Source organism: Rhinolophus sinicus, linkage group LG03 (assembly GCF_036562045.2).
Source record: "Rhinolophus sinicus isolate RSC01 linkage group LG03, ASM3656204v1, whole genome shotgun sequence".
Taxonomy (NCBI): domain Eukaryota; kingdom Metazoa; phylum Chordata; class Mammalia; order Chiroptera; family Rhinolophidae; genus Rhinolophus; species Rhinolophus sinicus.
In genome coordinates this window covers 73,052,184-73,076,461 of record NC_133753.1, presented here as the reverse complement: position 1 = coordinate 73,076,461, position 24,278 = coordinate 73,052,184, and the positions used below count along the sequence as shown (strand labels likewise).

Below are 24,278 nucleotides of genomic sequence, written 5' to 3'. Positions count from 1 at the left end.
GAAGAGGGCCTGTGAACAGCTGAGGGCAGCGTACAGGGAAATAAATGCTAAAGAGTCATTTCCGCCTGTGGTCATGGTTATTGGGGCACAGGTCCAAAAACCCAACAGGAAACTATCTGCTCCTCCCATCCCACCCCAATATTAGGCCCTCCCCTAGGGAGCTGGGGATTGTCTCTCCCCAGCAACTTTTACCCTCACATATCCACACACTGTTCCCTGCTCCTGAGCGCACTCCACGGGCTGCTCCATCTCTAAGGTTTTTCCCTGCAATAAAGTGCCACTGAGCAGGAAACTGGACTCACTGGCGCGAAGTAAGAGACACACCTGGGAGCAAAATTTAAGGAGACAGTCACGTAAGGAGGTACTTACACGACCCTGAGAGTGAGTGCCTCCTCAGTTGTGGGCCTTGATTCTTCTCTTCCTCCCCAGTAGCCCCGGTCCTCACTAGCACAATTGTGAGTAGCTGTGACTCATAGCTGTTCTCTGCCTGGCCTGTAGATAGTTTAAATGAACTTAGACTCAACGTCGCCATCATAAGGACACATCTATTTCTCAACAACAAGAGCCAAGCAAGCTTACAGAGAAAAGAAAATTGAGGTCTGAAGGAAATACATTTATAAAAAGCTGGAGATGGATGACATTGCTAACTGTGCTTGGACTTACAATTCATCCAGGGGATGCAAAATAAAAGTCAGGTGAGCTGTATCTCTGCCCTTGTAGGGCCACAGTCTCAATGAGTCGGCACCATATTCATGAAGCAGGTCATTTAACCAACCACACAAAATTCAAGAGAAAGAACTAACTTTTATTGACAGCCCACTGGGTACCACTTTCCCTCCATTGTCTCATTTCATTGTTATGACACCATATGAAAAAAAAAAAAAAAGGAAAGGAACCTGAAGTCTCGCACCTTATACAAAAGCTAACTTAAAATGGATCATAAAACTATAAAACATTTAGAAACAATAGAAGAAAATCTTTGTGACCTACAGTGAGGCACAGAGTTCTTAGACATAACACCAAAAGCACAATCCATACAAGAAGAATTGATAAACTGGACTTACCAAACTTTAAAAACCTTAAAAAATTCTGTGAAAGACACCTGTTAAGAGAATGAAAGGACAAGCTACAGACTGAAAGAAAATATGTGCTAAGCACAAAGCTGAAAAATGACTTATATCCAGAATATATGCGGTACTGACAAAACTCAACAGTAAGACAACAACTGAATTAAAATATAGGCAAAATACATGAACAGACACTTCACCAAAAAGGATTTATGGATGGCAAATAAACACATGAAAAGATGTTCAACCTCGTGAGTCATTAGGAAAACGCAAATTGAAAACACAATGAAACACTACCACACACACGTTAGAATGGCTAAAATTAAAAATACTGAAAATGCCAAGGCAGTGCATGAATGTGGAACAACTAGAACTCGCATATATCTCTGGGGAAATGAAAAATGCTACAGCTACTTTAAAAAATAGTTTAGGAGTTTCTTATAAAATTAAACATACACTTACTATATGACCCAGAATCGTACTCCTGGATGTTTACCTCACAAAAATGAAAACTTAAGTTCACATTAAAAACCTGTACACAAATGTTTACCGCAGATCTATGCCTAGTTACCAAAAACTGGAAACAACAGAAATGTCTTTTTTTTTAGTTAAAGTTTATTGGGGTGACAATTTTTAGTAAAGTTACATAGATTTCAGGTGTATAATACATCATCTATAAATCCCATTGTGTGTTCACCACCCAGAGTCAGTTCTCCTTCCATCACCATATATTTGATCCCCCTTACCCTCATCTCCCACCCCCCACCCCCCTTAACTTCTGGTAACCTCTAAACTATTGTCTGTGTCTATGAGTTTCTGTTTCTTCATTTGTCTGTCTTGTTCTTTTATTGTTTTCAGTTTTATATACCACATATCAGTGAAATCATATGGTTCTCTACTTTTTCTGTCTGACTCATTTCGCTTAGCATTATAATCTCAAGATCCATCCATGTTGTCACAAATGGTCTTATTTCATCTTTTCTTACCGCCGAATAGTATTCCATTGTGTGTGTGTGTGTGTATATATATATATATACCACAACTTCTTTATCCATTCATCTATCGAAGGACATTTTGGTTGTTTCCATGTCTTGGCAACAGAAGTGTCTTACAACAGACACTTAGATGGATAAACAATCATTAAAATGTCAGTGCTTTTACATCATGTTCATCCCTTTCCTTCCCGCTAATAGTGAATTCTAAACAAGACCCCATCCAACCTCTGTGGTACATACATGCAATGGAATACTCCTCAGCAGTAATAAGAAGCAAACAACTGTTCATGCAACAAATTGGATGAACCTCAAGAGCATTATGTTGAGTGAAAGAAGCCCAACCTCAATAAGCTACACATTGATTCCATTTACATGGCATTCTCAAAAAGACAAAACTACAGTGGCAGACGACAGACCCTGCATGTGTTCTCTGGGCTACTCATTTGAATATTCAAGGCATGCAGCAATAAAGAGTGGAAACAACTTGAAGTTTACAATTAAATAAGCCTGTGTTAGAACCTATGCTCTCTAATTCGTTATTTGACTTTGTGCCTCTATAAGCCCAGTTTCCTCATCTGCAAAATAACAGTGGACTATTGTGAGAAATTCTTTTTAAATTATCATGATTTCTTTTGGTGTACAGTTCTATGAACTTTAATGCAGATATACATTTATGTAAGCGCCACCACTATTGGGATACAAGTCTCATCACCTCTCCAAACTCCTTCATGCTATCCTTTTATAGTTATACATCTCCCCACCCTCCAACCTCTGTGAAAAAGAGCTTCAGGTGTGAGAATGGATGGAGGAAAGAAAGAATGGAAGGGAAAAGAGAAGGATAAGGAGGGAGAGGAGAGGAAGGGAGAAGGAGAGGGTCACGGACAGGGAGAGAGGAATTTCCTAAGGGATGTATGTTTTTCTATACAATTGAGATACAAGTTTATTTACAGATCTCTCCCTGACCACATGACACATTCTCCCGATTCTTGAGCTGCAGTTGCACCCTCCACACCTCCCCAGGTGCCAACTCATTCTCTCTGAACAACCTGGCTTTTCTCCACCCCAGGACAAGGGAAAGACTTGGAGCTGTCCGTGGTCCTGATTTTCTCCCTCTACCCTGGCATGTCCAGCGCAACACGGGCAGTGAGAGAACGAGAAGGGGCAGCGAAGGGTTAAGAAAGAAACAGAAATCAAGAAAGTTATGAAACAGGGGGCCAAGGGTCTCCCAGCCTCAAAGGACTGAGAGCCCCGAATCAGGCCGCCTTCTGGCTTTTATTGATGAACACACAAGGAAGCAGCATTGTTTTCTCCATGGTCTGTGAGTCTCATACGTCATACCAGAAAACTGATTCAAATCAATCGCCCTTGCCTGCAAACAGCCGGAATCGAAAGTCCCATGATATCTTAACAATTATGATATGTGCCTCCCCAGGGACAAATCCTTTATGCTGAAACTTATTGTTAAGAATGGAAAGAGAACTGATGTTATTACATCCCACACAGGTTGTGGGAAGGAATATAGCCACACAGGCAGAAGCTCTCCTTAGCCAGGGGAAGGTGGGGGCTGTGCCCACCTCTATAGACCCCGTGAATTCTCCTGGTGGTCTCCACACAGTTCCATCTGGCTTGGGTTGTTCCTCCCATGAGGAATCTTACCCGTCATTGACTCACCAACCATCTTTTGGGGGCCAAACAGAGAGACATGAAGTGTAAGCACAAAGGTGAAGCAAAGTCCCTGAAAGGAACAGTCTCACAGACTCTTCTTTCTTTAGGGATAGGCACAAGGGGACAGACGGTTAGGCTGCTGCATGACAACACTACCCTTCCCCCCCAAATATGGTTAGACAGAAGCACCACTGAAAACTCCCTAAATGATACCTGGAGGGTTGGCCCTACCCTGTGACTGTTTGGGACTGTATACCACCTGTCCACTACAATCCATCATTTGGCTGCCCAATATGAACGTGTGCTCTTTTTCCATACTTAACCTTTCCCAAAACAAAAATGCTCCCATTGAACATAAGTCTCACTATCTTTTTTACAAAGGAAAATGAGGCTTAACTCTCTGCAGAACTGACATAACCCAATCTCATCAGTTACTCTTTTCAACTCCAAGTACGGGATCCCTAGGTGATACCCATTCCACCTCTAAATCAGTCACATTCCCAAAGTGATGCTCTATAAACCATAGACAAAACTGTAAACTTCACCAACAACAACATACCACATATAAAATAGCAGAAGGCAGGCAGAGCAGAGAGAAAAAGGAAATCTGTTAAAATATGCAAATACACACATGACCAAGAAAGTCACGGAAGAAAAGAGCAAGGAAAAAAGCATGGGGAGATAGTGTAGTCCTCATTTCTGAAAATGGTCACCTGCCTGGAGCTGTACTGATTGCTTTCCCTGTTCTCAGCCAGTTCAGGTGAAACAAAACTTGAGTCTTAGTGGATCTGAACCTTGAGGACGCTGTGGAGCTACCTTACTAGCCCTGGATTACCTACCTCTCGATTTCTCACTACATGAGTGAGAAACAGATACCCTTCATCTGTTTACACCTCTGCTTTTCGGTCTAACTGGTTCAGGGCTTCAGAACAGGACTCCTTCACCTCCAGATTCTCTTCTGTCCTGCCAAGGGTAGAATGCAGAGTACGGTTGCCAGCTTTAGCAAATAAAACCACAGTGTTCCCAGTTAAATCTGAATTTCAGATAGACAATGATTTATTTCAGTATGTCTCCTTCCATATCAGAACATACTTATACTAAAAAAATGACTTGTTCAATGACTTGTAACACAAATTTAACTGGGCATTCTGTATTTTAAACTGGCAACTCTAGAGAGTAAAAGAACTAGTACAGGGTCTCCTCAGACATTAGGAACATGTGTAAATGTTCTGTTCTAGAGGGGATCAGAGCTGAGGTCAACAGAGAGTCCAGCTAATATACGCTAAGGAAAGGACCACCCCAGTTACAAGCCCAAGCTAAGACTAGGGCATGGTAGAATGATTTGGGGAGGTATTTGTCCCGTGCTTCCCAATCTCTGACCTAAATGCCTTATAAATCTCCCAGAGAAATGACACTCCACCATGTTGCCCCCACTCTTCCTGGGCTGCCTGCTTCTCCAAGTTATGATAGTTGAGTTGTGTGATCTTGGTCATGTTATTGTGTATGATTCTCAATTCTATACTTGTAAAGCGATAGTAATGGTATTTCCTAACATTGTTACGAAACAAAAAAGCCTCAGATACTGACATCTGTGTGTACATATTCTATTTCAGCAAAACAAGCTTGATTCCTAAGTAAGGGTAGGAAACCCCAAACCCCTGGGGGCAAACCATCCTTCTACATCTACATCCCCATGGACGCGTCTCAGCTTCTCTATTTCCCTTTGGTGGAAGAGCAGAAAGGGCCCTTGATTTGGAATCTGGAAAATCTAATTATGAACTATAAGCCTTGATAGCCAGATACATAAAATTGATATAATAATACCTACTTCACAGGATTGTGATGAAAATATATTTAAGAGTTATGACAATAAATGATATGTACAGGCTCTCAAAAAATGCTAATTCCATTCCCATCTGCTCTTGTGATAATGTAATAAAGCCCTATCACAGGGTATGTTCCATTCTCCCATCTACTATCTCCTTGGACCCTCCCTTCTCCTGCCAATGAACATTTGGTTCAAAGGAAGGAGAGATCCAGATAATGTTTTTCAAAGTAATCATCCTTTAAGTGGGGTGCTGCTCACATTTTAACATGGAATGGAATGGAATGAAAACTAACAGAGAGCACGGTATATCATAAGGATAAGTATTGTTTCCTGAAACTTTTGACTCATTTGTGTATGTGTATGTTTGTGCTCATCTACTCACACATACATGTGTATGTGCATTGAGGCTTTTTGCAAAATGCATTTCCTACTGTGAGCTATAGCTCTAAAAGTGCATATGCTTCTACATGCTCAGTGTAACAAATCTCTCCCACCCATGTTTCTGATGGCCTTTAACAAACTGCCCTAACTGGAAAAGACAGGATCCCCCCACCCCCACTCCAGACAAGGCACCATGGGGGACAGTTTATCCTGGCAGCCAGGATTTCAGAGTTCAGGCCTCAGTTTCACCTCTAGCAAAACAAAAGGCAACTCTGGGGAAACTTCTGGTCAGAAAGACAGCCAGCTTAGAATGAGAGAAAAAACCTGACCACCCAGTTCCTGTGGTTACCAGCCCTGCCCTTTATCACTTGCTGGGAGCTATAAAGCCCAAGAGTGGAAACCAGAAGCAACATCTGCCATGGGCAGCCTCTCTGAGAAGATGCATCGTCTTCCTCTCCCCCTGCTGTTCTTTCTTCTATGCTCCAGAGCTGAAGCCGGTGAGTCGCAGGGTCCTTTCCTCTGAAAGCTGCAGATCAGCTCCTAAAACAAAGTTTAGTGTGAATGTAGCTGACTCTTAAACAGAAGTGCAGCGGGATCTCTCTTCAAGAGTCTAGAGTGAAGTTTCCACTTGGGATGTGTCCACACACTCTCTGCAGCCCATGGTAATTCCCAGGAACGAGGAACCCCACACTGATTGGGGAAAGCCCAGAGTAGTTGGGAGGAAAAGGGGTATCTTCTCTAACATGTGTAATCATGTGTATGAAGCCCCATATTCTCTTCATCTTCGGAGCTTTGGGACCACACATTACCTTGTCATTTGGCCATTTTGTGACACAGTTCATGGGCTGTGGGTAAGGTCAAGACAGGAACCCAGAGAGCTTGTCCTGCATGGAACAGAGGAGGGTTGAGGCAGGGGCAGAAGGGGAGTGGGGGAAATCTGAGGTGAAAAATGCTTGAATGACATCTGAGGCTCATTGGCTATTGTGCCTGAAGGAAGCCATGAGAATTTATGTGGGAGGCTGTGGTCGGGGAAAGCAGTAACAGAGACACATGAGACGGAAGATGGACAGAATACAGAGTGAGGATGAGATTCAAGAGAAGCCTCTCAACTTGAGCCCCGTTTGTACACTCTCTGGAGAGTGTGCCAAAGCCTGTGCTCAGGCCCTGGACTTCTCTGTTCCAGGGAAGATCATTGGGGGCACCGAGTGCAAGCCTCACTCCCGCCCCTACATGGCCCACCTGGAAATTGTCACTTCCCAGAATAAGCTGCTTAGTTGTGGTGGTTTCCTGATAAGACGGAACTTTGTGCTGACGGCTGCTCACTGCACAGGAAGGTGAGACAACAGGGTCGTGTTTATCTCCAAATGGGAGATAAACATCCAGGGGAGCAACCAGGGACACTTCTGCAAGGGGGTCTGAGTCACTTTAAAGAGAGGCAAGACTTGGGCTTAAGGAAATTGTTCTCCTAATTGAATGGACGCTCTGATCCACAGTCACTGGGAGCTCAACTCCCAGGTCCCCTACAAAGGAGCAAGAGGCACCATCCAAGTGTCCCTCCTCTAAAAGTAGCTCCCCCTCTCCCCAATCCCAACACATAAGATGTGTGACACACTTTTCAGGGCCCCATCCAGTTCTCTTGGCCACTTTCTTTATGCCCTTTCCAAGAACACTGGCTTTAGTTCTCGGGCACCTGAACCCATCTTTTCCATGGGAGGCAGGGACTAGAGTCCACCTGAAACCCCATCACTTACCCCTTTTCTCTGATATCTCTTGCTCCAGAAGGTGAACCCTCATATAGGGCTTCCTGCATTAGGAATTGCTAACCCTATGCCCTGGGTCCTCCATGGCCTGCTCAGTCCCCAGCAGTTCCCAAGGGTCTTGGGAATTATCTCTGTTCCCTGGGAAAACTCTCTCCTAAGTAAAACCTGAGTCCACCCCCCCGCAAAAAAAAAAAATGCCACAGTAGCCCAGGCAAAGAGTGGGTAGAGTCCAGTGACCTAGTAAGAGCCTCCAGTCCCCTTTTCTCGGAATGGGCACGTCTCAGGAGACACCACAAACCAGCACTGTTTCTCCTTGACCTTCCTTCTCCCTCACACAGGTCTATAATGGTCACCCTTGGAGCCCATAACATAACAAAGAAAGAAGACACATGGCAGAAGCTTGAGGTCGTAAAACAATTCCCTCATCCAAAATTTGATTACATTTTTGCTCATCATGACATCATGTTACTAAAGGTAACATCTTTCTTCCCCTTCTTCACTTCCTATTCCTTTAGCCTTCTCCTTCAGGCCCCTATAGCCCTGACATTTCCCTGACCTGCCTCTGGACTGCACCCCACACACACGCACACTCACCCTCTGGATGTGGCTCTCATGCGAAGCAATTTGCACGGTCCCTGCCTGATGGCCTCCGACTGCGTCCTAACGCATGTCTAGTACTGACAGCCCATCATTCCCTTCACAGTTGAAGGAGAAAGCCAACCTGACCCTGGCTGTGGGGACACTCCCCCTTCCACCTCACTTCAGCTTCGTCCCACCAGGGAGAATGTGCCGGGTGGCCGGCTGGGGAATAACGGAAGTGGAGAAATTGGGCTCCAAGACTCTGCAAGAGGTGAAGCTGAGACTCATGGATCCCCAGGCCTGTAAATATTTCAGCACTTTTGACCACAAACTCCAGCTGTGTGTGGGGAATCCTAAGAAGACAAAATCTGTATTTAAGGTAATCCTTAGACTAGGGTTCTTCTTCACAAATCACTGTGCAGGGTTCAGACATCTCTGGAAGGAGATGGGGTCAGAAGATTGCCAGCCAAGGCCAGGGTTTAAGATCATAGGACTGAGGAAACTGGAACTGTCCTTCTGTGGATCCATTCTCCCATGGCCCTGTGTACTCTCTGACCACCCCTCTCAGTCTGCTAAATAGGACAGATGGGGTACCAAGAAGGACAGGAAGAAGGGGCACCAGACCAAGACGTATACCTCCAGGAGAAGCAGGGCTCCTGCGTGTGACCCTAGGTCTGAATGTGACTCAGAGTTGGGGCCCACGGACGGGAGTGGATGACTTTCCTGACTCACCTTCTGCTCTCTCTCTCTCTCCCCCACACCCCTGCCACAGGGAGACTCGGGGGGCCCTCTTGTGTGTGCTGGCGTGGCCCAGGGCATTGTCTCCTATGGAAAGAATGAAGAACCCCCTTCTGTCTTCACCCGGATCTCCCATTACCGGCCCTGGATCAACGAGGTCCTAAAAGAGAATTAACCCTGGAGCCTGGGCCAGCCTGAGAGGAAATCTGAATCTGGACCTGAGTAGGGTACCTGTGTCTAGAGCTGCACCTGCTTCCTGCTGATCCTACTGGTCCTAGGCCTCAAGAGGCTTCCTTCAGGTCAAAAAACTCTCAGTAAACTTCAATAAAGACTCAGCTTCCAGACACGAGTGTACATCTACTCCTTCTACTGCTCTCTTCTCACAGCACAGAGCAACCTGATGCCCAGCCCAGGCAGCCATTACGTTTGGAAAGGGGTGAGTGTATGTGAGAGACAGAGGGACAGAGAGAGGGGAAATAATGAAGAAAAAATAGGGAAAGAAAGAAGAGAAAGGGACTCCCTAGACAGGCAGGATCCATCTTTCCAACTGAAACAAGAAATTACACCAGATCCTTCCTTGCCTTAATTATCAACTCTGTATCAATTCTGATTTATCTTTAGTAATATTCAGAATCACTAAGAATTTTGAATTGTAAACAAGATGTACAATATTTACAGCATCCCTGACCTCTCCCACTTGATGTCAGTAGCTATACCCCATCTCCACAGCCAAGTTGTGACAACCAAAAATGTCTCCAGGAATTGCTAAATGTGCCCCAGGGGCGGGGGATTGGTGGGGTAGGAATCACCCTCAGTTGGGAACCAATGGTTTCGATACAGGATCTAGAAAAGGCAGCTGGTACCATACAGGGCCCTCCTCACAATGCACCTCCATGAGGAAAGATCTACCATCTGTGGAGCTTTAATCTGAGATGCAGATCACCTCACTCATTGCTGCAAAACAGATACCTGGGGCAGATAAAGAGGAAGGATAGCATCATAAGCTCTGTACAAGTAACACCCAGCCACAAAGGGCTGCACCCAAACCAGCAGGAAGTCGAAAGCCTAGAGCCTGCTCAACGCAAACTCTTGCCAGTTGAGGTACTGCCTGGAGGAGAGAAAATAGGGCAGGGCAGGGATAGACATGACAGGAGCCTCACAGCTGACAGCGCTCCTCATTCTGAGGGCAGGGCAATCCCTTCCACCAAGTGAACGCTTTCTAAGAACGCATCTTCAAGAAATAATCAGAGATACACACGAAGATTCATGAACAAAGATTGCCCTCATTATTTTTAATAATAAAAAAGCTGCAATCCTAGCCATGGAACAAAGTTTGAACAGTAAATTCACATGATTGAATATTTTGAATTCATTCAAAATTTATTTTCAAAACCATTTAATGATATGGAAAAAGCCATATAATGTAATGCTTTTTAAAAGCAATATTAAAATCTCTCTATAGCAGAATCTCGATTTTGTACCTATATGGTTTATGTATGTGTAGGGAAAAAAACGAAGAGCACATCAACCAGAAAGCCCTTCCCAGACGGCTGTGGAACCACAGCACATAGCACCCAGCCCCCAGGACAGAAAGTACAGGAGAGACTCATGACTCTCCAGACCCAGTGCTGGGGGAACCACTCACGGGAGCAGCTCTAAGAGGACCCCACACTGTACCCTGCCAAGCCCTGCCACCCGCCCCAACGCCCTGATTCAGCCCATGGCAGTGCCCCTCACACAGGTTCCATGTGGGCCCGTAGTCAGAAAAGGTAAGAGTACCCAGTGGTAGAAACCCGACTCTGAGATCCCAGGCTTGCTGCCCATTGCTTGCTCCCACATGGCTGGTGTTAACCACCAAAGGCAGGGACTTGCAGGAGATTCGTCCCTCACAGCGCAAGAGGCTTCACCAATCCATGGAAGGCCATGTCCCAGGCCTGCCCAACACATGCAGTGACCCAGCTGTGTCCCCTAAGCTAAGGGAAAGAGAAAAAAGCGAACACTGCTAAAAGTCAAAGCACATTGTCTGACTACTATGTGCCAAGACACAGAGCTGTGTGTATACAAAAGGGGAAGGATCTGTGTCAGTACAGGCGCTCGAAGGCAGGCTTCTTTTTCCTGGGAAGACCCTGGACTTTTCCTCCCATTGTACAATATCCCGTGACTGCACACCCCATCTCAGTCCCCCAGGCCAGAGAGAGGTTAAGTAGAAGCTAACAGATCTCTGCCCAGGTTATGTGATTCGTGGTTAAGGCCATTATTTTCTGAGTCTATGTTTTTGATTAAATGATGAAAGGCTCTGTCTTTATTCAGCCTTTCAGTACTTTCAACTTATTTGGATAGTTTCAGTGTTTGGAGTTTTTTGGGTTTTTTTTGGTTTGACTTTCTTACGTGGTTTTAGGGCTATCAAACACCATGGCTCCCCAAAAGGGGAGTTGGCTGTATTACTTTGGGTTCATTTCCTCATCAATAGTTGCATCATTAGGCAGGGGTAGTCAGGGAGCTAAGATCTTTGCTAGTTGTCATGATGTTTTCCCTGATGAAAATCTCTGATTTTTATCTTGCGCATGAGCTTATCTTCTCTGGACCTGCTGGCTCTGAAAGTGCACCACAGCCAATTGCAAGTTTTCCATTGCCAAGTACACCTCTGGGCTGTGAAACGATCATGGCAACACATTCTTTGAGCCTTTATTCTCAAAGTCTGTCAGGTCGCAGTAGCGACAGACAGCATAAACACAGGAGAATTTGGGAAAGTTCAATGGAGGATTTGTTTGCAAAAGGGGTAAGTTTACAGAAAACCAATAGAGGGCAGTGACACACCCCAGAGCTGGAAAGAGTGAGAAGACACCACTGTCCCTTCCGCGTGTAAGGGCCTGGGGAAGGAGTGGTTACTATACCCCAGGAAAAGGGTTGAAGCTCTGCCTCCTCTAGCTCTAGCTATAGCTGCAGGAGCCGGGGCTATGGCAGAGGAAGGACCCCCAGGCAACCGGTGATCTGGCACAGAGGGATGGTGCGAATCAATTCCACCATCTCACTCTTCTCCTGCTCCCACCCCTGCCAGCCAGTGCTCCTTTGGCCAACCCGACTGAAAACCAAAGACAAGAGGGACTTTTGAAGCAGCCCAGAAGGTGGGCCCCAGAGCAGGTGGGGAGTAGGTCTGGAGGGGACAGTGGAGAATAACCGCACAGGGCCTTTTCCTGCCTACACCCAACCCATCAGAGAACTTCCAGAGTCCTTTGGCCTATTCACTGTCCCGTGACTTTGGCTAAAAGTCCTAAAGCCACATGCCACTCTATTCACAGCAGGTTCCTCAACTCTTCCTCTTCAAGAACAGAAGAAAAAGGAAAATGTCACATCACTGAGGCTTAGATATTCTCAAGCCTATGTTAAAGTAGTTTTTGGTGCAGGAGAGGCAACAAGCCCAGGAAGATTATTGTGATTCACTTCTACATGGGAGGCAGGAAGGGCTGTTTTTTCAAGGCAAAACCCTCAAGAGAGAGACTTCTAGTCCTAGGTAGCAGAGGCCACCAAGGGGGTCAGAGCTGTTACAGGAGCCAGACAGACATCTTTTGATCAGTCAGTAACAACTAACTCCTAGCACTCCCACCATTCCATCACAGAGAGGGTACCCACTCCCATGCCAGGAAATGTGGGGTGACACTAATCAAAGCTCAGCTAACAGCTTCAAGAGAACAAAGCGTTTGACATGTCTTCTGCCGTGTGTTCGCCCTGTTTGTTCAGCAGTTTCTCTATTCCGTTACTGCCCTGTCTGCATCTTAGAGAACTGTGCACCTCACATCCTCCCACATTTGATCTGACCTTCAGAGAATAGTTTTCCAATTCTTTGCCAAAGGGACCTACAAAATATCCAGCACTATTGAGGACTCTTGTGTACAGGATCTGAGCTGAAGTAATATTTGGGGACCCAAAATGCAATAGTGGTCCATTCTGTTAGAAATGGGACTTAGCAGTTGCCAAGTGACAGAGTCCTCACCTATGTCCATCTCACAATGGGTCATTTAGGTCCTTGACCCCCAGCCTGTGGTCAATTCCTGGATCCCTGAGTGCATACTTGGAACGTACAGACAGTACCTAGAAGCTGACAGGCTCTCATAATGAGTCTCTGATTTTATAAAGTCAAGTCTATTTTGGTAGAAAACCTGTGTAGCTGCGTCCCCACCTCTGGCCAAAATGGTAACTCAGAAACAATGCAATAGCCTAGGTGCAATGGTTTAGCTTAGTAGCCCCCTCAAAGGCATAACGCAGGTAGGGGGTGGTGCCCTGGAAAGCCAGCGCTACCACAGCAGATGACAATGGACTGCCATAAACTTCACCAATGGTAGCCTCGATTGCTGCTGCTGTTTTGCATGTCATATCTTTGCAACCTAATAGGGCAGCAACCCAAATCAGCAGGCATGCCTGCCAAGGGGAGGAGCAGGGGTGAGGGGCCAGAGGAACAGGTGCTAGAAGCGAAAAAAAACAACTATTAATAATGACCCTCCCCAAAAAAAATAATAATGACCCCAGGACTAACTGCAACAACAGGAATTATAGCTGTCACTATAAAGACATTTTTTTAAATGTGATTAACATTTAAATGGGTAGATTTTGAGTAAACCTGCATAATGCAGGTGAGCCTCATCCAATGAGTTGAAGGCCTTAACAGCAAAGACTGATGTTTCCTGAAGTAGAAGAAATTCTCACGACTGTAACATAGAAACCCTGCCTGAGTTTCCAGCCTGCTGCCCTGTAAAATTCGGATTCAGAACTGCAACATCACGTTTGCCTGAATTTCCAGCCTACCTGCCTCTCTATCTATACATCTATATCTATACCTACCTGTTTCGTTGTTGGTGTTGTCATTTGAAATGACCACTACCTTGAAGAATCAGCGAGAAGATGAAATGAACTAACTGTAGAAGAGATCGTCTCAGCGGGAGCAGGGGAGCTGCTACTGTTAGTGTCCTGTCCATATCCCATTGCTGCTCCCTGAAGTGAGCCTCTCACTGCAGAAGGCTTCTTACTGCACAGCTCTCATCCGCAACTCTCTCCCGAAGAGCCCTCTCTGGTTGCAGGAGCACACTCAGCCAGGGCACATGGCAAACCGGAAATGCCCCCTTCAGTAGCCTCAATCCGTGACGGACAGGAACTGGTTGATGACACTGTGATGGTGGGGACAACTCTGAGGCACATCTATCACCGTCTCCCAATAGTCCCAGGTGAGATGAAGCTCCATGGCCCACGGTGACAATCTGCTCATTAACACACGCTGTATTCTCTTTCCTTCCTCCCTTGTTTCACTTCACTCCTCTGTTGATGCTTCCAGGAATCACATCACAAACGACTTGCACTCAAATCTTTGTATCAGGATCTGTTCCTGGGGGAACCCAATCTAAGATACTCCCAGGCATCAGGATTTATTTAAAACTACTGTAATTAGTACAGTGTGATGTTGCTGCAAAGGCAATCAATTAGAGCAACGAAACAGAATAGAGTCCAGAAACAGACACATTCATCCACGGACGGGGTTTATGGCAAAGCGGGAAGTGCAGAGCAGTGGGAAAGGGCAGTCATTACAGTACCTGTTGCTGGGCCACGTGAACATCCACGGGGAAAGATGAAATTTGACCCCTATCTCCCAAACACACAAAAACCAATTCCAGGTGGTCCTCATGTGAAAGGTAAAACTATAAAACTTCTACACAATATGACAGGAGAATATCTTTATTACCTTGGGGTTTAGAAAGATTTCTCCCAAACACACAAAAATCACTAACCTTAAAGGAAGTTTCTCAGCCCTGCACTATAGACATTTTGAACCGGATCAACTGCTGCTGCCCTGGGCATTGTAGGATATTTAACAGCATCCATAGCCTCTACCCACTAGATGCCAGGAGCACCACCACCACCACCACCCCAGCTATGACAACCAAAAATGTCTCCAAAAATTGTCCCCTGGGGGTACAATTGCCAGAATTAGGGAAAAAACAGAATTTGAATCTCAGATAAATAATAACAAAAATAGTCTAAGTATGGCCCAAATATGACCTGGGAAGTACTTATATTAAATTTTTTTTCATCTGGTATTTTTTTTATCTAGTATTTTGTTTATCTGGTATTCACACTTAACTGGGTGTCATGTATTTTATCTTATAACCGTACCTGGGCAGCAAAATCACTCCAGTTGAAAACCACTGTGTTAAAGGAAAAATGATTTGATAAATCATTTTTGACAAAAAGGACTTCTAGTCATCAAAAGACATCTTTAAAAGAGTGAAAACTCAAGCCACAGAGGGGAAAGATCCTTTTATTACATATACCAACAAAGAGTTTACATGCAGAATTTATAAATAATGCCTATCAATCAGAAAGAAAAAAATCATACAACCCAATAAAAACACAGACAAGAGACTTGAACAGGAAAAGTCACAAAATAAAGTCACAAATGGCTAATAAACACATGAAAGTACCAAATCTCAATAGTAATAAGGAAAATACAAATTAAAGCCACAATACCATACCACTATACATTCACCAGAATGGCTGAAAAAAGAAAAGACTGATGATACTAAGTATTGGACAGGAGAGTGACAGGAACTCTCATACAAGGTAGGAGGGAGTGTTAAATCCACTCAACCACTCTGAGAAACTGAAAGTGAACATATCCTATGACCTATCAATTCCACTCCTAGGAGTACCCCCAAAAGAACTAGCTGCATCTTGAAGCATGAACAGGAATGCTCATAACATAACCCGGTATTTGGAAACAACACGGAAGTCCATGAAGAATGAATAAATACATTTGTGGTATGGTGACACTATACCACTATGTGGCTCACTAACCTCAATAAAAATTAACCACTGTTACATACAGTAACACACATGAACCTCATAAACATGATGTTGAAAGGAGAAAAAAAGCCAGAAATAGAAGAAGACCTATTGTATTAGTGCAGAAGCAGACAAACCTAATCTATGGTGTGAAAAGGCAAGATAGCAGCTACCTTTGGTGAGGACGAGAAGGCAGCATGGTTGGGGAATGGGGGCTTCTGAAAAGCTGGTGCTGTTCTGTCCCTGAGAGCTTACATGAATCTGTTCCCTCTGTGATAACTCACTGAGTTACACTAGTGTTCCATTGCAATTAGAAGTTTGGGGGTTTTTATTAAGTTGGACTTTAGCTCGCCTAAGTTTTTTGGTTATCTCATTTCCAGTTAACATCTATCCATATCTTGCTGTTCAGTAACTACTCTTTTTTTCCCTCACCCAGCCAATTTTACTGTATTTTTTTAAATGGCATATTTTCACCCCTAGCAGCCGCTCTGATTATGCTGGTTGCTCACTAAGGAAGATTTTTTTTTTTAAGTGCCTGGAAACCTTAACCCAGAAATTTTATTTCTTAATTCACAGGGTTCTTATGGTTGTTGACTTTTAATATTCTATTTTTCAATTTTTCATTACCTAATTTTCCTATCTCAGTTACCTCCCATTTTCCTCAAGGATGATGGATTTAATTGGATGTAAACGCTACTACTAAAGAAACTACAGCTAACACCTGGCCTGGTTTATGTTGCAGTCTATTTCCACATCCCAAATCTTAAGTAAAGAATCACCTCTAATTTCCACTCTAATAAGGCATTTTCCACCCTTTGTTACCTCAAGTAGTACAGTTTGTGTTAAATAAACAGCTTCTCTAACCTCACTTTTTACTCTTTGGAGTGGTCAGGTGACCACAACAGAGAGGACTCCACGTTTTTATATGCACGTTTCACTCTCATCCATTCAACCTTGAGTAATAAAAGTATACTTTGCTTCTCATCACCTCACTCACTCACTCAAGAATTCCCAAAAGAATGTCAAATCGTTCTAGCAAGCCAATGAGTAAGTTTCACTTACCTGAAGATGAGCTGTTTCCTAAAGCAACTTCTGAGCGTATATTGTGGCAGAAAATCATTGAACATTTTATTCTATGTGAAAGGGATTCTGCAAATCACATGAGAATGTGATTTCCTCCCATCAGCATTATGTCAATTTGTACTTTAAGATTACTTATGTCTTCCTCACACACAGGGCCACTTCACTCTCACCTGCCTCACCACATCCTTCTTTTACTGTGGAATTATGTCCCATTGCTCACCTTCCCATTAGGCCCCTGCTCATCACATAAGCCCTCATAAGCTGCTCATATGCTAAGGGGTTCAAATCCCGTTTAGTAATTCATGGCCCAGCAATGGACTAGAACCCTTTCTCTCACCTGGCTTGGCTTTTCCTGCCCACATCTATTTGCTACACTGTTGGCCAGGGGAAAACAAACCCAGGAAAAGCCTCCCCGTGGCCATTTTTACAGCCCAGGGCCAGAACAACGGCAACAGTCTGCAGCCCACAGCCCTCCCACTGAGTGGGCAGGAAATGGCATTTCTGGGCTAGTGAGGCCCCTGGTGGTACAAGAATAGCTGCTCATGCTGAACATTCCCCTTCAGCCTGACCAGACTGTCTCTCTCTCCCTCAGTCTCTGTCTCTGTCTCTGTCTCTGTCTCTCTCTCTCTCTCTCTCTCTCTCTCTCTCTCTCTCACACACACACACACACACACACACACACACACGTGCCAGCAGTGATACAGCACATAGGAGCGCAATCCTTAGCTCATTTCTCACTAACTGCTCTGGAAACTAAAAGCAGAGAGATCTCAGGAGCACGTGGTCTTCACAGCAGGTCCAGACCGAGAACAGAAAAAAATGGATTTGATGCCAAAGGTGAGAAAGTATCAACTCCTGAGTAAGGCCCTACTGGAAACAGATGTCTGGATAGGGGTCTCACTGGAGAGGGTGGCATCTAGAAGTCTTCAGGGGAGGGGTGGGGAGAGGAGAGGAGGTGTGGCCCCAGGACAAGAGCTGGCATCTCCACAGAGGGCAAGGCTTGGGTAACACTGCTTTTATTACTACAAACCCCAGGGGGAGAGGAGACCATCTTAAAAAGGAGTGGCAGGGGCTGTTCTAGGATCCTTTATCTGTTGTGTCTCCATATTAGGGTTTTGGTTGGTTCACTGGTTGGTTGGTTCTATCATATTTTAATCAGAAACCATGTGAAATGATGTGAATAGCATTTAGCAAGCAACATTCCAGAGCCTGACAGAAGTTATAAACATCTGCCCAAACAAAATGAAGCATGGGGCATTCACACAGTTAGAGGTGGCACAGGGCAAGGGCAGAGGCTCCTGTCACCAGCAAAACCCCCATCCTGCCTCAATCCCCCTGAGGGGAGCAGCCAGGATCCCTCCCAGAGCCCTGGCTTCCTGTCCTGCCCAGCGGGCATGGCCTGACCACCCAGAGGGACTGTGCTCAGCACCTTTGCTGTTTCAGGAAGCATCTGTGAGGAAAACATTTCAATGAATGAAGTCCCTGCAATTGCTGCAGACTCAGGAGAGACCCCTGACTTCCTGAAGAGCAAATCAGTTACACTTGTCCCTACATCAGATGTGCAGACATAAATTTCTCGTATCTTGTTGTCTGGCTCAGATTTGAATGTTTTAACTGCCAAAGTGTCAGATGGACTGCGAGAGCTGCACAGAGTTTAACTAGTTCAGTTGTTAAAGGAGAGGCTGAGGAGGGAGAAGTTGACCCACCCGCCTCAGAACCCAAAAGAAAAAGACTTCAAGGCATTTGAGGGGAAGCTGAGTACACTCCAGCAGAGCCTGCTCCCCACCAGCCTCCCTGGAGAGAAGGGAGTGGTTGCTGGGAGCGGGGCCTGCCCCATGTATATCCCCTCTCACAAGGGGCACGAAGCTCGGGAAGTCATTCCCACCTCACTTCCATGACATTGATCTGTGACATTCCACCTCCTGAATCCGTGATCTAAAGTCATGTAATGTTGCAGAATCTCTTCTCTCTTTCCTCCACCCCCCAAATTCACTGGAAGAAAAGGCAGAGCCAGGAAAGAATGGGTTGTCAATATCTAGGGTGTGGCTGAAGAGGGGAGGAGTCCCTTGACACCTCAGAGACTCAGCTGAGGTTCCACACAGGAGAATGGTGAGTGGGGACCCCCTCCACCCCTTCTCCAGCAGCAGACACACGTCCCAAGTATGGAGAACACTGCACACCTGGCCACATTGGTTGGTTCAGAGATGGACATAAGACAAGTCAGTCTAATGAGAGTCAAATGCTGAGATTTTTGCTGGGATTACAAATCAAGAATCCATCCTAGCCATAAGGGGGGAGGGGTAGACAGGGACTCTTCCTGAAAATGAAGACAAACTACATAAAAGACGAGCTGAGAACTAGAAAGATATGGATTCCTAACGACTTTATTTGAGCACCTGGATCCAGCCATACAGAAAATCAATCAGTTTTGAAATATTACCCAAAGTATCTTCTCCTCTCAGTACTTCCTTTTCTCTCCTTTAGAACAAATAAGACAAGCCTTATCTTTGAATCTCAAAATAAAGTTTTTATTCCATATCTAAATAATAGCTGGAAAGTAGGAGATTCACCTGCAAGATCAAGGTTTTGTGGAGACAAGAAAATATTAGTGTTCCAACAAGCTGGATCTTGGAAGACTGAGCATAGAATTGCTCTATAATGGAAGAGTAAAAAAAAGAAAAAAAAGGCAGGATATGACATCAGAGCAGCCGCCCATCACACAGCTTTTCCTGGGCTTGGGGGAGGAGCTAGAAGAGATCAGGAGAGAACAAAATTAGACTGTAAATACTGCCTTTGTTCTCTGAGAAGGAACCCAGCTAGAGAGGTAGGGATTGATGCTCAACCCAGAGAAGCAGGAGTATGTGAAAACAACAGGATTGTGCCACAATTCCCAGTCATAGCCAAGAGACTGCAAGTTTCTCAGAGAAGCCATAATTGCCCCCACAGAGCTTGCAGTGCTTTTAAAATATGTCCAGAAATTCTTTGATACTCCTCCCTTCAAAAGTTAGAGCCAAATTCCCCTCCCCTTGGACTTAATGAGTCACTTCTAACAAATAAATTATAGTAAAAGTGATTCGAAGTAACTTCTGAGACTAGGTTGGTCATCAAGGGCCTTGAGGCTTCATCCTCATTCTCCCTTCTTAGATCACTTGCTCCGCTCCGGGGAAGCCAGCAGCCATCGTTGTAAGAACGCTCAAGCAGCCCTATGAAGAGTTCCAATTGGCAAGAAACGAGGTCCCCCACCAACAGCCATGTGAGTGCGCCATCTAAGAAACGGATCTTCCAAGTCTCTAGATAATTGCAGCCCTAACTGCTGTCTTAACCATGAGAGACCATGAGCCATAACCACCTTGCTAAGCTGCTCCGTGTCCTAACCCACACAGATTGTATAAGAAATATTGTTGTTTCAGTCCACTAAGTTTTGAGATCATTTGTTTAGAGCAACATAAAATTCACTGTGCTGGATTGCAGCAAGGTGCCTGGGCAGTAAGCACTGTGGCAGATAACCAAGAGATGAGGATGAGGGGAGACTAACCGAGGCCCACACATTCCATGCTGTTGGCCACAAGACAATCCAAGTGTTCTTGGTGCCTCAGGGAACACTGAGATCAAAGCAAAGATCATGGGTATCAAAAGCAGAAGGGATGATACCCAAAAGCAAGGGTGTCAGTATCAAAAACACTATGCTCACAGGCCTGGCCTAACCAGCTGTGCCTTGGATGAAAGCAGGCAACACCCAAAGGCCAAGTGAGATGAGATTCTTCTGAGCAGACATTGAGGACTAGATAACAGTGCCTGGACCAAAGCGCCTCCTACGCCCAAGTATCTAGCTGGGAGAAGGAAAAGAGAAGAGGGACACAGCACTCTGAAAGACTAAGAATTTACTCGGAGAAACTGAGTTAACTGAGAAATTGTAAACTAGAAATGATGAAGTTACTTGGGTTGGGTAAGTCTATGTTTATTCTATTGCCAAGCAGAAATGTTCATGAGTAACTTGTGTTCAATTATAAAAAATAAAGTTATATTTCTGCACATCTGAGATCTGGCTATAAATTTTAAATCCACTACATGTCTATTTATTATGAAATCTTTCAGACATACAAAAAATACAAAGAAAAACAAAATGATGCTTATGTACCCACCACCCAGCTTAAGAAATAAGAACTCCAAATCCCCTGTATACACCTCCCTGACCACACTCCCACTCTACCCCCCACAGGGAAATGCTACTCTGAGTTTTCTCATTTTCACTCCTGTGCATTCTTCAACTATAAATCTATTTTTCTCCTCAATAAAAAAGTATGATTTTGCCTATTTTTTTAATTAAAGTTTATTGGGGTGAAAATTATTAGTAAAGTTACATAGATTTCAGGTGTACAATTCTGTATTACATCACCCGTATATCACATTGTGTGTTCGCCACCCAGAGTCAGTTCTTTCCTTAACCATATATTGGCGATTTGGCCTATGTTTAATCTTTAAGTACATAGTATCATATTGTAAATACTTTTCTACAGCTTCCTTTTTGTTTAATATTATAGTTGTGAGATTCATCCAGATTGAAATTTGTAATTCCAATACATCTAGTTAATTCAATTTCTTGGTTTACATATATTATGGTTACTGATTGTTCCTATTATCTTTTGAGCTTTCTAATTGTGTCTAAGTTTTCTTTTTTTTTCCTCGTTTTTTTGGATGAAATTGTTTTGTTTCTCTGATTTGGAAGTGCGCATTTTATTTCTAATATGCAATAGTTGCCCTTAATTTTTTAAATGTGTATTTAACAATTTAATATTACTCAATATTATCCTTTCCCCAACAATTCAGCTCTAGTCACATACTTCTCCATTGTTGGTGACTAATATTTTAGCTCTGTTTTCACTTTTCCCACACTTATTGTTGTTGTTGCTTTATACGGTCAATATTTGTTTATAGTTACCCATTTGTTTACCATTTTGATCATTATTCTCTTGCATTTCATACCTTCCTTTTGAGATCATTTTCTTTTTTTCTGATAAAGTTTAGAAGTCTAATGACGGTAAATGCTCTCATTTTTTGCTTGTCTAAAAGTATCTTTGTTTTACCTTCATTCTTGAATGCCGGTTTGTTGATAAACAATTCTAGGTTGGCAACTGGTTTCTTGGCATTTGAAGGCATTATCGTATTACTCCACTGGCTTATATTGTTGTAGTTGAAGTGTCAGTTGTCCATCTAATAGTTATTTCTTTATAGATAATCTGTTTTCTTTCCTCTTGCTTTTAATATCTTTTATGTCTTTGTTTTTATAGTTTTATTATGATGTGACTAGGTATGGATTTTTTTATTCATTCTATTTGAGATTATTTTGCTTATTGAATCTGATTATTCATATCTGTAATTTGGGGAAGTAATATTCTCTTCAAATATTTTCTGTCCCCTTCTCTTCTGATTGCCAAATATAAAAGTTAGAATCTCTCACTTTACCTCCCTTGTCTCTTACCCTCTTTAATATTTTCTACCTCTTTGTTTCTCTGTGCTGCATTCTTGGTAATTTCTTCATATCTAGTTAATCCTCTCTTAACCAATGGTAAATCTATTCCCTGCTGCTTAAACTCAGTTATATTTTTAAATTCAATTATTATATTTTTAATTTTTATGAGTTCAAATTGGTTCTCAAGTCTGCTGGAATTTTTTTGATAGGATCTTATCTCTTTCTCTTTAATGTCTTTGGCTTTAAACATTTTAAACTTGGTAGTTTTATATTCTATATCTCATTATTCTAATATCTGAAATTCTTTTTGATCTAACTCTGCTGTGTGTTGTTTCTGCTGACTTGACTCCTCCCGGGAGTGACTTGTTTTCTTGTATGTTTTGTAATTTTGGATTGTGTGGCCATGGATTTTATCTATTGGGATCCCGTGAAATCTAAGGAGGATTTATGCACGCTCCTATCTGGAACACTTAAATTCTTTGATACTAAGTGGGCTTTTTTAACTTCACTTTTTCCCTGAGGACATACCCACCAAGAACTCTCTGCAGGAGTCTCAGTCTCAATCTTGCTTGGGTCCCACGTGTCATCTCCTGTCACCCAACGCTCAGGGTTACTGAGACTGACGACCACAAAGTAGCCTCAGTCCCAAGTCATACTTTGTTTTTGGTCTCTGAGGATTTCCTTTAGTTTCTAGCTAACTCAGCAATGCTTTTAAATGGAGATGTGTTAAATTTTATCCAGCATAGCCACGGATTTTGCAGTGGAAGTTTTTTTAGGATTTATATGCCACCATAGTGTTCCTCCCTCACTCTTAAGAGATCATTCAGCTTGCAACCTGTGGAACAGTTTACAAACACAAGCAGAAGAGGGAAACCTATTAAGAAATTATTGCAGAAATTTAGACAAAAGTTTAGATAATAAGTAGAAGGAAAGTGGTGGTGGCAGAGATAGACAGAAATACATGAATCTGGGTGATATTTAGTAAATAAAATTAACAGCGTTTCAGACATTCAAGAACAGATGTCTAGGGGCCAGCCCAGTGGCTCAGGTGTTTGGAGCTCCATGCTACTAACTCCGAAAGCTGCCAGTTCGAGTCCCACATGGGCCAGTGGGCTCTCAACCACAAGGTTGCTGGTTCGAGTCCCGCAAGGGATGGTGGGCTGTGCCCCCTGCAACTAACAATGGCAACTGGACCTGGAGCTGAGCTGCGCCCTCCACAACTAAGATTGAAAGGACAACAACTTGGAAAAAAGTCCTGGAGGTACACAATGTTCCCCCAATAAAGTCCTGTTCCCCTTCCCAATAAAATCTTTAAAAAAAAAAGAACAGATGTCTAGTGGGAAGCTTTTATAGGAGCAGGGTTCTCAGGAGAGATTCAAGTTGAATACATTTGGGGAGTCTGAAAAACTGGTAACTGAATTCGCCAATGTCACTTGGGAGAAAGTGCAGAATTGGAGGGAGAAAGGTCTTAGGACCCACTTCAAGGAATACCAACACTTTTTAAGACAGAGGAGGTGAAGCAGGCAACAGAGACTGAAAAAAGCTAGCAGAAAAACCCAGAAGACAGTGTGGCCTTCACTGAGGCCTTTCCAAAAGGAGGGAGAAGTCAGCAAGTGTCCAGTGAAACAGAAGTCAAGAAAAACGACTGAAAACTAGGCATTCTTTTTGGTGACACATGGGAAACTGGTGATCTTGGCAAGAGGGGCAATGAATGATAAAGACGCGAGTAAATTAGGATGTAGAAAATGGACACCACTCTTTTGAGAAGTTTGACTATGAAGAAGAGAGAGGACATTAGCAGAGGAAGAAGACGGCTGGAGAAGGGTTAAGAGGAGGAAAACTTTAGAATGTTTCAATGACGGTAGGAAGGGACCGGAACAGAGA

At 43.8% G+C, this 24,278-nt stretch overlaps 1 protein-coding gene and 1 long non-coding RNA gene across 3 annotated transcripts in view; one reads left to right on the top strand and one right to left on the bottom strand.

Annotated features, from left to right (window-relative positions):
• The window catches only part of LOC141570610 (uncharacterized), a 43,053-nt gene that overhangs the window by 18,304 nt on the left and 471 nt on the right, over window positions 1–24,278 (bottom strand). Inside the window, exons 2-3 of one of the 2 annotated variants that reach the window (XR_012494809.1) lie at window positions 6,746–6,820; window positions 4,567–6,476 (exon numbers count right to left, since the gene is read on the bottom strand). This is a non-coding gene — a long non-coding RNA (uncharacterized LOC141570610). Of the gene's footprint in view, window positions 1–1,852; window positions 6,477–6,745; window positions 6,821–24,278 lie in introns of those variants that run through there. The other variant, XR_012494808.1, reaches the window with a different exon arrangement.
• Window positions 6,306–9,355, top strand: LOC109436101 (chymase). Its single transcript, XM_019714401.2, has 5 exons — window positions 6,306–6,433; window positions 7,120–7,270; window positions 8,035–8,170; window positions 8,400–8,654; window positions 9,048–9,355. Exons 1-5 carry the CDS (start codon window positions 6,355–6,357, stop codon window positions 9,186–9,188), a joined length of 762 nt encoding a protein of 253 aa, XP_019569960.2. The 5' UTR covers window positions 6,306–6,354; the 3' UTR covers window positions 9,189–9,355.